This window comes from Dromiciops gliroides, chromosome 1 (assembly GCF_019393635.1).
Source record: "Dromiciops gliroides isolate mDroGli1 chromosome 1, mDroGli1.pri, whole genome shotgun sequence".
NCBI classification, from domain to species: Eukaryota; Metazoa; Chordata; class Mammalia; order Microbiotheria; family Microbiotheriidae; genus Dromiciops; species Dromiciops gliroides.
The window spans coordinates 65,458,492-65,472,322 of record NC_057861.1 but is presented as its reverse complement, the minus strand read 5'-3'; the positions used below and the strand labels follow the sequence as shown (position 1 = coordinate 65,472,322).

General features: G+C 50.0%; 1 protein-coding gene across 1 annotated transcript; it reads left to right on the top strand.

Annotated features, from left to right (window-relative positions):
• The first annotated feature begins 358 nt into the window (after positions 1–358).
• On the top strand, positions 359–13,672 carry MYDGF (myeloid derived growth factor). The gene is given in 7 exon segments (XM_043976040.1): positions 359–516; positions 518–791; positions 5,130–5,180; positions 6,952–7,013; positions 9,161–9,242; positions 10,940–11,012; positions 12,929–13,672. Coding segments are annotated over 7 exon segments (726 nt in total). The 5' UTR covers positions 359–412; the 3' UTR covers positions 13,009–13,672.
• Positions 13,673–13,831: the final 159 nt, after the last annotated feature.

Below are 13,831 nucleotides of genomic sequence, written 5' to 3'. Positions count from 1 at the left end.
GAGTTCAAATCCAGCCTCAGACGCTTGACACTTACTAGCTGTGGGACCTTGGGCAAGTCACTTAACTCTTATTGCCCCGCAAAACACCCCAAAACCAAATACATGAATTAACAAATAGAAATCCCAATTCTGTTCTCTTGGTGCCGGGTTTGACGATATACGAAACGGAGGGAGGGGAATGTGATGTAACGCCACGGAGCGTGACGTAACGCCACGGAAGGCAAAGAAATGAATGGGTCTCGGAAAAAGCGCCATCTGTGGGCGGGGCTTTTCCGGTCCCGGGTCCGCGTCTACTTTCTCATTGGAGTCAAGTGCGGATTGAGGGGAGCACCTCACAGGACAAGGTCACCCCGTTTACAACCCCGAGGAGCCCCCCAATTCTAAACCTGGGGCAGGCCTACAGTCCGCTCTGATGCCTGCCCCGGCTTCAGATCACCTCCTTCACACCCAAGATGGCGGCCCGGCGGCGGGGGAGGGGAGAGCCAGTCACGTGGCCAGCGCTAGCTCTGACGTGGAGTTCTGTCCCCCGCCCGCCCCGCGGCCCGCTTAACGTGTCCCTCTCGGCGCCCCGTCAGCGTTTTCTTCCCTCCCAGCCTCCGGCCCGAATGGCGGCGCCCAGCGGCCATGGCGGCCTCGGCGCCCCCGGCCCACGCCCCTGGGCCTCACTCCTCCTGCTCCTGGCGACGGCGGCCGCGGCAGCGGGGGGCGGCAGCGAAGGGGACCGCGCCGTGGAGTTTGACGTGCGGCCCGGCGGGGTGGTGCACTCCTTCTCGCAGAGCCTCGCGAAGGCGGTACGGGGGCCGGGGCCGGGCTGGGGCCGGGGCGGCTGGAGGGGCGGGCCTTTCGTCCACCCGAACGAGAGGCGAGAAGGGGACGGCGGGACAGGGAAGCGCGAGCCCGGACGTCCGCCGCGTGCTACCGGGCCTGCGGGTGAGGGGCGCCCCGGCCTCGGGCCGCTCCGACCCCCGCCTCTGGCCCGACAGCCCGGGTCCGAGTCCGACCCTTGCCTGATGACCCAGGGCCTCCAAGAACGGGATTGGGTGCCCAGACTCACTCCCCCGGCGGGGGGTGGGGGCGAGCCCCAAGGACTTTGCCGTCCTGTGGCCGAAGGGTCCTCCCGGCTCCGACTTGCTCAGTCCTGGGGACCCTTCCACTTCAGATATCTGTCTCGAGTCGTTGAGTTCCCACCATTATGTGTCAGGCACCGTGCTAAGCATTGGGGTGCAAAAAGAGGCAGAAGACAGTCCCTTGCCCGCAGGGAGCTTAGGATCTAATGGAGACACCATGCAAACGAGTCATATACTGGATAAACAGGCAATAATCAGCTTAGGGAAGGCTGTTTAGTTGGTCCTTCTTTCTGGAAGAGGACCATGATAGATATCATGACTTGCAGTGAATTGCATTTAAGTGAGGGAGGGCTGGGCAAGGTCACCAGCCTCACTTCCTGCTCCAGAGCCAATCCGGGTCCTGTGGCAAGCTATAGATCAGGATGACTGGAGATGACCTCTGATGTTTAAGGCAGATACAGCTAGTAAGAGGTGAGATTTGAACTCAGGTCCTCCCACCTTCAGGGCCAGTGCTCTATCCACTGCACCACCTAGCTGCCCCGGGGGAGGGGGGGGGCAGTATCTCTAGAATCAAGAAGGCTTGGCAAAGGTGCTTGTAGAAGATGAGGTTATATCTGGGAATTGAAGGATGTCAGGGAAGCCAGGAAGGAGGACAACCACTTCATTTAGGGTTTTCTTGGCAAAGATCCTGGAGCGGTTTGCCATTTCCTTCTCCAGTTCATTTTACAGATGAGGAAACTGAGGCAAACAGGGTGAATGAAGTGACTTGCCCAGGGTCACAGATCTGGTAAGTGTCTGAGGTTGTATTGAAGTCTTCCAGACTGTACGGAGTGCTCTGTCCAATGTCCAGTCACCTAATGGAGCCGGGAGGAGTGTCTTTTAAAGGAATAGTAAAGAAGGACAAGCACTAGAGTAAGTGGGAGATTGACTTAACAGGAACACACATTGAACCCTTACTGTGTGCTGGGCCCTGTGCTAGGCGTGGAGGGAGACACTGAAAGAAGTGAACTTCAGCTCCTATCCACATTGCACAGTCTTCTGGACCAGATAAAACATATGCAAATACAGTATCTTCCTGGATAAGTGGTTAACATAACAGTCTGGTAGGGAGATTATGGACGTGGAGATCCGGTGAAAAGTGAACAGTCGTTAACTATCTGTACTGTATATGTGCAGCATTGTGCTGGGGAGTCACAGATGAAAATTTAGGCTGGTCCTGGCCTTGCCCCGGCCAGACGGGTCACTACTTCTGCAAGGCTTAGTTTCCTACCTTTTCAAAGAATCAATCGTTTCTCTCTCTGTATCTCTCTTTAGCTCAGGCCTCAGCACCTCTTGCCTGAACTGTTTGAGTGTCCTCTTCTTTGGTCTCCCTGCACTCCTCAAATCTCTCCTGCACTCTGGTCCATCCTCCACACAGCTGTCAAAGGGATCTTTCTAAAGCAAAGGTCTGACCAGGTGTCTGTCTGTCTGTCTGTCTGTGGGTATATTTGTAAAATCTGTCTATTTCTTTCTTTATATATGTAAAATCTGTCTTTCTAAAATTTCACACACACACACACACACACACACACACACACACACGCTCTAGTAGGGATGTCCATCCCTTCCAGGTTCAGATAGAACCTTCTCCATCCGGCATGCAGAATTCTCCACCTCCTGGCCCCTTCCTCCCCTTAACAGATTTCCGTTCCTACTCTTCAGCCCAGATACACACATGATATGGAGTCTCCCATCTCTGTGCTTTGCACTAGACAGGCCATGCACCAGGCCCAGAATACACCTCCCTTCTCATCTCTTCCTCTTGAAATTCTGGGTCTTTCTTTCTTTCTTTCTTTCTTTCTTTCTTTCTTTCTTTCTTTCTTTCTTTCTTTCTTTCTTTCTCTCTCTCTCTCTCTCTCTCTCTCTCTCTCTCTCTCTCTCTCTCTCTCTCTTTCTTTCTTTCGCAGGGCAGTGAGGGTTAAGTGACTTGCCCAGGGTCACACAGCCAGTAAATGTCAAGTGTCTGAGGTCAGATTTGAACTCAGGTCCTCCTGAATGCAGGGCCGGTACTTTATCCACAGCGCCACCTAGCTGCCCCCCAGGAGGTTTTTTCAAGGCTGTTCAAGCACCACCTTGTAGGTGCTTAACAAGCATTTGTTACTTGATTCATTCCTCTGTAAAGAGTAGATGATGCCCAATGCTCTGCCTGCCTCCCCTCACAGGGTTGTAAAGATTAGGTAAAATAAGTAGTGGCTGTGAACTGTGAATTCTATGGGGACAAGGGGCAGCTAGGTGGCACAGTGGATAGAGTGCTGGCCCTGGAGTCATGAGGGCCTGAGTTCAAATCTTACCTCAGACACTAGCTGTGTGACCCTGGGCAAGTCACAACCCCAATTGCCTTAAACATCCAGGGCCATCTCCAGTTGTCTTGATCATGGCTCCGGAGGAGAAGTAAGGTTGGTGGCCTTGCACAGCCCTCCCTCACTTAAATCCAATTCATTACAAGTCATGACTTCTGTCATGGTCCTCTTCAAGAACGAAGGACAAACAGCAACCATGAGGACAAGGACTTCCAGACCGCTTGCCTAGCCCAGAGCCCTGCTTGTACTAGGCGTTAAATAACTGTTGTATATGACCAAGTGTTCTGGGATGAAGGAAAGAGAATGTAGGGAAGAAGTTCCCAAGCCTGGGGTCCTGGTGGCCCCAGAGCTCTGCTGTCCAGTGCTGGTAGCACTGTGGTCTTTTATGAAGTGGCTAGGGGAGCCCTGCCCCCCAGAACCCCTCAGCTTGGGGCTACAGGAGCAGCCCAGCATCTCAGGAAGAACAGCTCCTCTGTTACAGACCCCTGATGGACATTCCCAAAAGTCGACTCCTGGCACCACCAAGGTTCAGGGGGATGAGTGACCACCTCCCAAAGGAGTGAGCTTCTCAGAGGGTTTGCCCTGTTACAGTGTGATCTTCATCTGCACTCCTGCTAAATCAGCCCATTTGTGTGCCCCAGTGTGGCCTGGGGGTCCTGGTGCCCTGGACAGTAAAACAGAGAGAGATGCCCTGGGCTCCTCTGTTTCTGAAGCAGGAGTGCTTTGCAGCATGCAGCGAGCACATCCTGTGGGCAGGGCTCAGTGCAGGCAGTCCTGCCCTTGAGGAACTTTTATTCCCTGAGATTGAAGTTTACTTACAAGCCTCTGTAATTTCTCGACAGCTAGATGGCCTAGGGGATAGAGTACTGGACTTGGAGTTAGGCAGTCCTAACTCTGAATCCAGCCTCAGACACTTAATAACTGTGTGATCCTGGGTAAGTCACTTAATCTCCCTCTGCCTCAGTTTCTTTATCTGTTAGGATAAGGGTGATAGTAGCACTGGTCTTACAGGTTCTGCCATATCAGTATCTCTCTTCAATGTGACATCCAGAACTGTTCCAGATCCTCCAGGAGTGATCTGACTAAGGCAGATTACAGGGGCCCTTAATCCCTCTCAAATCTATGGGCATTGAACCCCTGGGCCAAGGTTCAGGAGAGCATAGAAGAGGAGAATGGAGTGGTAGATTGTGTGTTCAGGGCTGTGGATGGTGTAGTTCAGGGAAAAGGAAAAATGAGTACATTGTCCATCGAGCCACTTACCCAGGAATAACCAGGAGGGAGGGCTGGAAATGACAAAGGAGGAAGATTTCAGCTCTGCATAAAAAAGTCTCCCAATAAGTCAAGTTGTCCAAAAGTAGAATGACTGCCCTGCCTCTGGAGGGAGTGAGTTTCCCATCACTGGAGGCACCCCTATTGGAAGACCATGTCAGATAGATTCTTGAAGGTGTTTATTCTTCAGCTTGAAACAGGATTTTTCTAAGGTTCATTTCCACTCTGGGCTCCTGTGTCTTAATCCTCTCCCAACTTCTTGGTGTAGATAATTGAGTTAATTGATTGTAGTTTGCCTATAGCAGTGCCTAACAAAGGCATTTGACTTCCTCATTTGACTTCCTTTGCTCAGAGCCAAGAAAACTGAAAAGTAGGGGAGATGTATTTAACAACACTTTATGATTTCCCGTTGCCTGCTGTTCCCAAGATTTATTTTTTCTCCTTTGTTCTCCAGGGAGGGCACACCTGCACATTCACTTATGCTTCTCAAGGTGGGACTAATGAGGTGAGTTATTCAAATCCTAGCACAGCTTGGCCAGAGGCCAGTTCCATCCCCCCATAGAAGCAAGCTCCACCTTCCCTTAAGAGGCTGAGTGAGCGGATGCTCCTGAGAGGCGACAGAATAGCTGACTGGGGGTCAGCTTGTCTTGGTTCAGCGGGACTCCAGGCAGGGCTTTTAACCCTGATAGGCCTCACTGTCAGTGCAGTAGAGAAACATTACATGCCCCATACCTCCCAGACTTGACTGGAGAAGGCCTTGGATTGGACCCAGAAGACCTGGCTTTGAGTCCTCCCTCTGCTTCTTAAGGGGCCTGAGCAGATCCCCTCAGGGGGCTCGTCCATCAAGGGGAGTCAGTAATAACTGCTCTGCCTGTCTCACGGGGGAGGTGTGGGGGCAGGGAGGGGGGAATTCGAGGAAGATTAAATGCAATGATGTGTCTAAAGTGCTGTGTAAATGTCACCCACTATTATTATCATTTTTATTATTTATTCTTATTCCTTTGCACTCCCTGGGATGAAGAAGTCGTATAATAGGTTTTGAGTTTTTGTGGAACCCATGGTGATGATGTAATTTAAAAGATGCTGTCTAGTGAATTTCATAATTTCGTGGTGGTAATTGTTTAGAATTCCCTAGCATTTCTTTAGCATTTTGCCTTTGAAAAGAACTTGATGATAACTAAGAGGTGCTGAGAAGTAGATTCATCACCTGGCCCCTTCCCTCCCCTGCCTTTCCTTACCATTGTGCCCCCTGGAATCCCTGGGTCATTAACAAACCTCCCTTCATCCTTCATCTCTTCTGATCATGCTCTTTCTATCATCTAGGGCTCTCTCGAGCTGACACCACACCTTCTTCATGGCTTAGCTGCTCCTCCTCTCGTTCCTCCAGACTCTGGGCTAGGAGCCGGAGTGGGTGCTCAGCAGCCTCTCCTCTGGCATTCCCTCTGTCTATATGAGGGCTTCTTAACCTGGAGTCTGTGCCCTTGAATGGGAAAAAAGCGATCATTGGTTGCCTTCTTAATCCTGTGTATTTTATTTTATGTATTTTAAAACATTCTGAGACTTCAGCCTGCCAAAGGGTCTCTGACAGAGGGTCTAAGAACCTTTGATATTGTCCAGTCTGGATTCTTGTTGCTGTGATCTTCTCCTTTTCTCAAATAGTTCAATACATATTAACAGAGACATGTTAGAAAGGAAGTGCTGTTACTTTAGTCCACCTGAGAGGTGTGTCCTTGGGGGGGAGGGGTGGAACAGGAGGTGACCACTAGGTGATAGGGAGAAGGCCCAGGATGGGGGAGGACTTGTGGAGGGAGAACAACAAGGCCTGACAACTGACTGCTGGATTGAATGGAATCGCTGTCATGCTACTGTAATAGTCCCTCATCCAGAGGCTGCATTTACACCCTTCTTCACCCCCGACCCAGAGATGGGCTAAAAGTCAACAGGAACAAGTAACTGACAGTGCTGGGGAGGCAGGGCTACCCCCGCCAGACCTTGGTGTGACATGGCCCTCCCTCTCTGGACCCATCAGGCTTCATGCTGCCCCTTCCACCAGGGGTCCTCACTCACATTCTTCGTCAGCATCGTCAGCAAGTCGGTACCTTCTTAGGTAATTTTCTAAAAGCAGGAAGAGCGTTCCTTGGTTGGTTGGATGCTGTTCCTGGGTTAGAACGTTTTACTGGTGCTCAGGGGCCTCAAAGCAATTTTAAGTGGAAAAAAGTCGTAAGATGTTTTCTGTTTACAAGCATCATGAGACTTAAGCTGTCTTCTGTTCACAGCAATGGCAAATGAGCCTGGACCTCAGCGATGACAGCCAACTCCTCACCTGCATCGTTTGGAGGCAAGTTCAGTCTTTGACTGTTATTTTATCTGCCCTCTGGCTCCTTTAGAACTCATGATGGATATGGCTTGGGGCTTGGGGTCAGCATGACCTGGGTTCAAATTCTCCCTCTGACACTATGGCAGGATTATGTGGCCCTGGGCAAATCACTTTACCTCTCTGTGCCTCAGTTTCCTCATCTGTAAAATGGGGGTAAGATAGTATTTGTAAACTGCTTCACAAACTTTGAAATGCTAGCCAAAAGCCAGAAGTAGGAATTACAGCAGCAGTGGTGACGGCAGAGCCAGGGAAAGCTAGAGAAGGAGCGGCCTTGGAACATAAAATACAGGATGTCATCAGAGCTGGGAAGGGACCTTAGAACACTGAATGAAGGGAGGAAAAAGCAGTTATTGAGCTCTCACTTTGTACCAAGCACTGTGCTGAGCGCGGGGGGGAGACAAGTAGAAAAAGGAGAAAGTCTCTGTTTTCAAGGTGCTTATGTTGTAATTAGGGGAGAAGAGACAACACAGGTCAGATGGGAAAAAGTCCTGAGTGTGCAGTTTCAGCAAGGCCCCAGCCCCCGTGGGCAGTGGTCAGCAGTTCAGGTGACAGGGAAGTGGTCTTGAGGCCTAGAGGACCATAGGATGTATTGGCAGAGCAGGTGATAAGGGCTGATGGTTCTCCATCTGACAGGAAGAAAAAGACTTGGTGGCTCCCATCTCAGGACAGCTGGGCTGGACCTCAGATAATCCTTTGTTCCATCTCCCTCCTTTTCCACTTAAGGAGACCCAGAAAGGACTTGGATGCATTTCTCACTTAATACTGCTGAAGAGTGTCCTTTGCCTCCTAGAATGGATGGTACAGTGGTGGTTTTCATGGGGTCTGTCATTGGGTGGAGTATAGTAGCCAGCTGTCATGAAGAGTTAGTTCAGAGCATGCAGCTGTGTGGAGAGAAGAGCTAGGATTGGAACTAGGTCCTAAAAGTAGGGTAGGGTTTGGGTAAACAGAAGAAGGGGGTATACCGGATAAAGAAAGCAAACATGTAATTATGCTTCGGTTTTCAGTTAGCTTTTCATGTACAGTTTGGGTCTTCTCTTTACCCAGTCCCACTGTGAGCTCCTGGAGGCCAGGAAATAAGGCTTGTATTTCTAATTCCTTTCGTATTGCTTGCACTTAGTAGGTGCTCAATAACTATTCGATACTTGGGCCTCACTCTGTGTTGAATTGATTTGGATTCCCTATGTTAGCCTGAGGCTATCTCAGAGGCTTCTGGATGACCCAGGTTTTAGGAGTACTGCTCTTGTTACAAGAGAATGAAAGCATGGATGTAGTGTGGGGAGCTAAGGCAATGGGCGAGCATTGGCCTTACTTCTGATCCTTCTGTTGCCTTACTGTAGGTCTGGGGAAAACCTGGTTAACTTTTGTTTTCTGGTTTGGCTACCCTCAAAATGCAGGTGATCAGTAACCCCTCGAAGGGCATTTTTGAGTTTTATTTTAGCACCTTCGAGATCATCAGAATGTAGCTCAACACCTAAAATACTCGATAAACCTTAAAGCTGAATTGAATCACCCATTTCTGTCACTATTGGTGATTTCCTGGCCGTGAGGGCTCCTTCTGCTAATGCGGTTCCCAACTCCTACGTCTGGAGCCTTTCCCCATTGGCTGAGCTAAGCTGGTCTTCAGACAAATGTTTCTGAGGTTATCCCCAGGCCCAGAGTCTGGCTGGAATCTCAGCTTTCTAGGTCACTTTAGGGTTTACAAAACACTTCTCCTGAGCTACCTCACTTGCCCCTGACAACAGTTCTGTGAAGTAGAGAGGGTGGGTATTATCCTCATCCTATAGATGAGGACACCAAGCCTTAGCAGCAAAGTAACCGACCAGGGATCATCCAGCTAGGCAGAGATGGAATCCAGGCTCCAGGATGGCGTGGCTGCCCTCCCTCAGCAGGGAAGGAGAGACCTGCTGCATCATCCCCCACAGTGCGATGCTTCTCTCCCAGAGCCCATGACCTCTTGGGCTTCCATTTCTCCCTGGTTTTAAGAAGCCAGGATCAGGTGCTCAAAGGGCGCTGGGCAGCTGCAGATCATTTGTGCAGTGACTATTCAGAGTGTGTACCACCTCGACAGCGTTCCCTTCTCCGAATGACTAATGATTTTTTTTTTTTAGGCCCCAGGGAAAGTCCTACCTGTTCTTTACTCAGTTTAAGGCAGAAGTGCAGGGAGCAGAGGTGGAATACGGCATGGCTTATGTAAGTCTTAGTATATGACTCTAACTAAGGGTAGGCATTTGGGGATAATGCCAGGATTGCTGCCCAGGCCTCTGCTCCATGAAATCAGGTGCCCGTGCTGATGGGAGGCAGGGCAGAGGAGGCTGTCTGAATTAATGACAAGTCTGACTTGAGAAGGTGGTTAAAATTCAATTTTGTTACTCAGAAAGCCAGAGAGTAACACACACTTAGGTGGTTTTAAATGAGTTGCCAAGCAGAGGCCCTGCGTGACTGCTTTCATGAATAGATAATGGGTCATTTGTAATTAGTTCTGGGGTTTGGGGTGGATGCTGTGGGAGGGAAGGGAAGGCTGGTCCCTGAAGTAAGTTAAATATTCCCCCTTAATTTCATAGGCTGCCCTGTAGCCAGTATATGCCCAAATTATCTAATTCTGAATTGGTGGGATGTCAATGGGTGAAATTGAGAGTTTTAGTTAGAAGGGTTTGACTTTATTTCTTTCTTTATTTTTTTTCCCGATATATAAAATATATATATTCTGCTGTCACTGAGGCAGGGAGCCAGGGCCCTGGCTGTCAATGGGGTGCATGTACCCCTTGGGGAGGATAGTCCACAGCCAGCTGTGGGTGGGCTCAAATGACAAAGGGGAGGAAAGGGGGTGTTCCCACAGGTAGAGTTCCCACTGCATTGACTTTGCAGCAATCTCTGGCTGACCTACCCAATGCCCACCCCTAAAAGCTGGGAGGCCAGGAGCTGTAGGCAGGCAGGCCAACAGGGAGGGGCTTAGAGGAGGCTGAGAGCCATGTGACCAAGAAGTCCCCCTAATTTCTAAAGGGCCAGCAGGAGGTGTGTAGTGCGACCGAACAAGGGAACCTTCACCTGTTCGAGGGGGAACAAGGTTCCCACTTCAAACTATACAGTAATACTGGGGCGGGGGTGGGGTGGGGTGGAGAGGAGCAGGTTGGGGCAGCTCATGGCTGCCTTGCCTTGGCTTTATTTTTAAAAAAGGAATCTCTTCTATATTGATTTTTGGGGTATCCCAGGCCTCCTCATGTCACTAAATAAGCTTAGTCCTGGCTGCCAGCCTGTGGCTGCCATGCAAGTATCTTGCCTCTCTTTGGCCAACATGGAAGGGAGCCAGTGCTGATAAATGTGCTTTCTCTATCCTTTTTACAAATCTCTGACTGAGGGAAAACTTAGAAATGACAGCATCATCGCTAGTGGGCAGAGAGAGCACCGGGCATGGAGAGACGGACGCAGGAGGCCCGGATCAGGCCCAGCTCTCACACTTGCTGGCTGGGTGGCTCTGGGCTTTGTCTGGCCACTAGGAATACAGGCGTGGGCAGACCATGTGTGCTCTGTGGAGGCTTCATAGTCCTTTTTGAAATGTCAGCCCATGTTTCTCTCAAGAGTGTCAAGGCTCAGTGCCCCAGTGATCCTCACAGCAGCTCCACGAGGGGGAGGCAGTGAGGGCACCTCAGAGAGGGGAAATGGTCTGCCCACAGTCACCCGGCCCCTAAGTGTCTGAGGCCCAGGCAGAGCGGGTTCCCTTGTGCCCTTGCTAGCTCTAGTCGAGCCGTTTGATGAGCTCTGAAATAGATGAATGTCCACAGCAGCACATGAGCTTCTCTGGCCTAAGAACCGGGTTTTTTGTTCAAAGCAAATGGAACAGTCAGACCCCTATACAGAGTCCTCTGGTAAACCTCAGAATTGCTTTTCAGTCTAAAGCTTCAACTGGAAAAGATGCAGATGTTCCCCTGAAGCCTGAAGAATTTGAAGTGACCAGCACAGCAGGTAAATATTTATTTTAGAAGAGCAGTGAAGGGGAACTGTGAGAGATGAGTCAGAAGGGAAAGGAGGAAGGCATGAGAGAGAGAGAGATGAATGCTGAATGCAGTATTGAAGGGAAAGCATGTGGTAAAATCCCCTGTGGCTTTCCTTGCTACCAACCATATGACCTTAAAGAAGGCCTTTCACCTGAGCATGGTGGCACACACTAGGGAGAGGGAGGCTGGCGGACCACCTGAGCTTGGTAGTTCTGAACTTTGGAGGTGAAGGGAAATGAGGCTGCTTACGAAGGGTCTGTCAGCCCACACTTCTGCCCACGGGAGCCAGTCAAAGATCCTGTGTCCAGATTGCAGTGAGATCAGGTCTGTGAGAGGTCACTGTCCTTCCAGCCTGGGCAAAATAGGGAGACCCAATCTCTAAGAACAAAAAAACAGGATTTCTTTTCTCTGGGCCTCAGTTTCCTTATCTGTAAAATGTTTCGATTGAACTAAAGAATCTCTTAAGATTCCTTAGAGCTGTAAAACCTATGACCTAGTGACTCATTTTATAGCTCAGACGCAGTGATGGAATGGATTTGGGTGTGAATACCTGGGGTAGGATAGCAGGACATCCAAACAGAAGGGATTGATAGGCAACAGATGTGGTAGAAGAGAGGACTGAATTTGGAGGCAAGGGAGCTGTGTTCAGATCCTAGAGACTAGCTCTGATAGAGCCTGGCTTTGTTTTCCTTATTAAGAAGCTGAAAATAATTACCCTACCCAGTGAGACTGCTGTAAGGAAATCATCCTGTCAGCTGAAAGCACCCCATGGAGTTGTTATTCTTAAGAAGTCTGATGTACAGGCCAGGAATCGGCCCTGATTCCATCAGGTCTTAGGCCTCGGCTCTGCTCACTTGCCATAATGACAGGAGGAAAAGTTGAGACAGGCTGATGTCACAGAAAGCACGGTGTTTAGTGCTCAAACGAAATTGATTATCTTGGGTGTGAGCTGCCTCTCATGTCTGGCTTTTCAGTGCAGAGTTATAGTTTTCAAGGGAGATGGCCTCAATCCCCAGTCTTTTAGGCCTTCAATCTACCCACATTTTACCCATGGTTACCTTTCAAATGAACAGCCCCACCCAGACCTCTGTTAAGACTCTAGGAAGCTTATATTGGGAGTGGGTCCCTGGGTGTAGGGATAGGGCTTGGCTTCCCTTTCAGTCATTCTAGAGCCAAGAATAGCCAGGGGTGTCACAGGTTCATAATTAAAGGCCCTGAGTCAGAAACACTCTACTCATGTAGGGCTCAGACTCCAGATGGTTGAGAGAGGGTATGACCAAGAAGCCTAGTATAAGCAAATACGGCCTTTGATTGGGAAGTGGTTGTCACCAAGTCCATGTTTCTAAGAGAGGCAGAGCTGCAGGTGACAGTTGACAGCAGAGAAAGGAGAACTTTGGGCCTAGTTCCAGCATTTAGCACAGTGTCTGGCACATAGCAGGCACTCAATAAATGTTGATTGAGGTGCACAGCTCTCTAGGACTATTTGGAAGAGGGGCAAATAGGCCCACGTCTGTGACATGTCTTGTGATGGTGAGGAATCTAAGAGCCCATCTGGTGCAGGACCCTCATTTTATAGGAGAAACTAATCCCAGAGGGGCTGAGGGACTTGTCCCAGGTGAGACAAGCAGTGAGTGTCGTCGTTGCCCCACTCCAAAGCTGATGCCCTCCCCACGATGCTGTGCTGCGTGTGCCTAGTAACTGGAGGAAGAGAGAAATTACATGTTTGAGAGGAGATTTCCACTTAAAAAGGTCAAACTTAAAAAAGAATTGGCAACAAAAGAAAGTGGGGTTCAGGTGTCCAAACATTCATGAGGGGACTTCTGCAGAGTGTGTTCTTTTTTTCCCCCTCTGATTGTATATTTTTGTCTGTGTTTATTTTTTCAGTGACCCACAGGCAAGGAGCATTCCGAGCTGAACTGTCTAAAATTGTGATAGTGGCCAGAACAGGCCATGCTGAACTGTGATCTGAAGCCTTGTCCGAAGTTTGTCTTGTCTTGTCTCTACTGACGTGCCCGGAGGGGACTGTCTTGGGCCGGTTTCCTAGGGGATATTGTCATGGTTTGCCACACAGATGTCTACATTGTTGTACTTGGGGTGTTAAGGCCAGGACTCTGCAGGTGTATGGCTCAGAAGCCTCTCTTCCAGGCCCGCAGGAGTGGCCCAGATCCCTGGCCTGCCCTCAGACAGCCTGTCACTGCTTTTCCTTCCATACCTCATGGTACTTCTGTTCTAGACAAGAGTCCTTTGATGCTTCCTCTTGAGGGGAGGTCAGAGGAGGGCCAAAACAAATGGGCCCAAGGCTGACTCAGCATCACTTCAGTTTCACAAGAACGTATTCGCCTTCCTGCCCAGATGGGCACCTCTGTCCAGGGAGGGCATAGCCCTTTTTGCCCCCAGACGAGGGGGATCCAACTATCTGCTGCCACATGCCCAGGTCTGAAACTATCGGTATGGGGAAAGGCAGCTTGACTCTGACACAAACAGAAATCCAGCCAACTTGTTCTGTCTCTTCAGGACTACTTTCCTATGTCTAGCCCATTTGTTTCCTTGTAGATTGACTGTGAAGGGAATTCAACATTCTTTCATGTCTAAATAAATGATGGGGGGCAGGGCAGGGTTAAAAACTAACCTCTGTCTTTGAAGAGCTTTTCTTACTCAAAGGATTCAGTATCTTCAGGCTGCTGCTTGTGATCTGAGAGAGGGATCCCTCTGCCGGGGGGGTGGGGGTGGGGGGGGGTGGCTCTTGTGTGTAGCTGCCAGGGTAGAAGCCTGTGCAGACCGAGCACT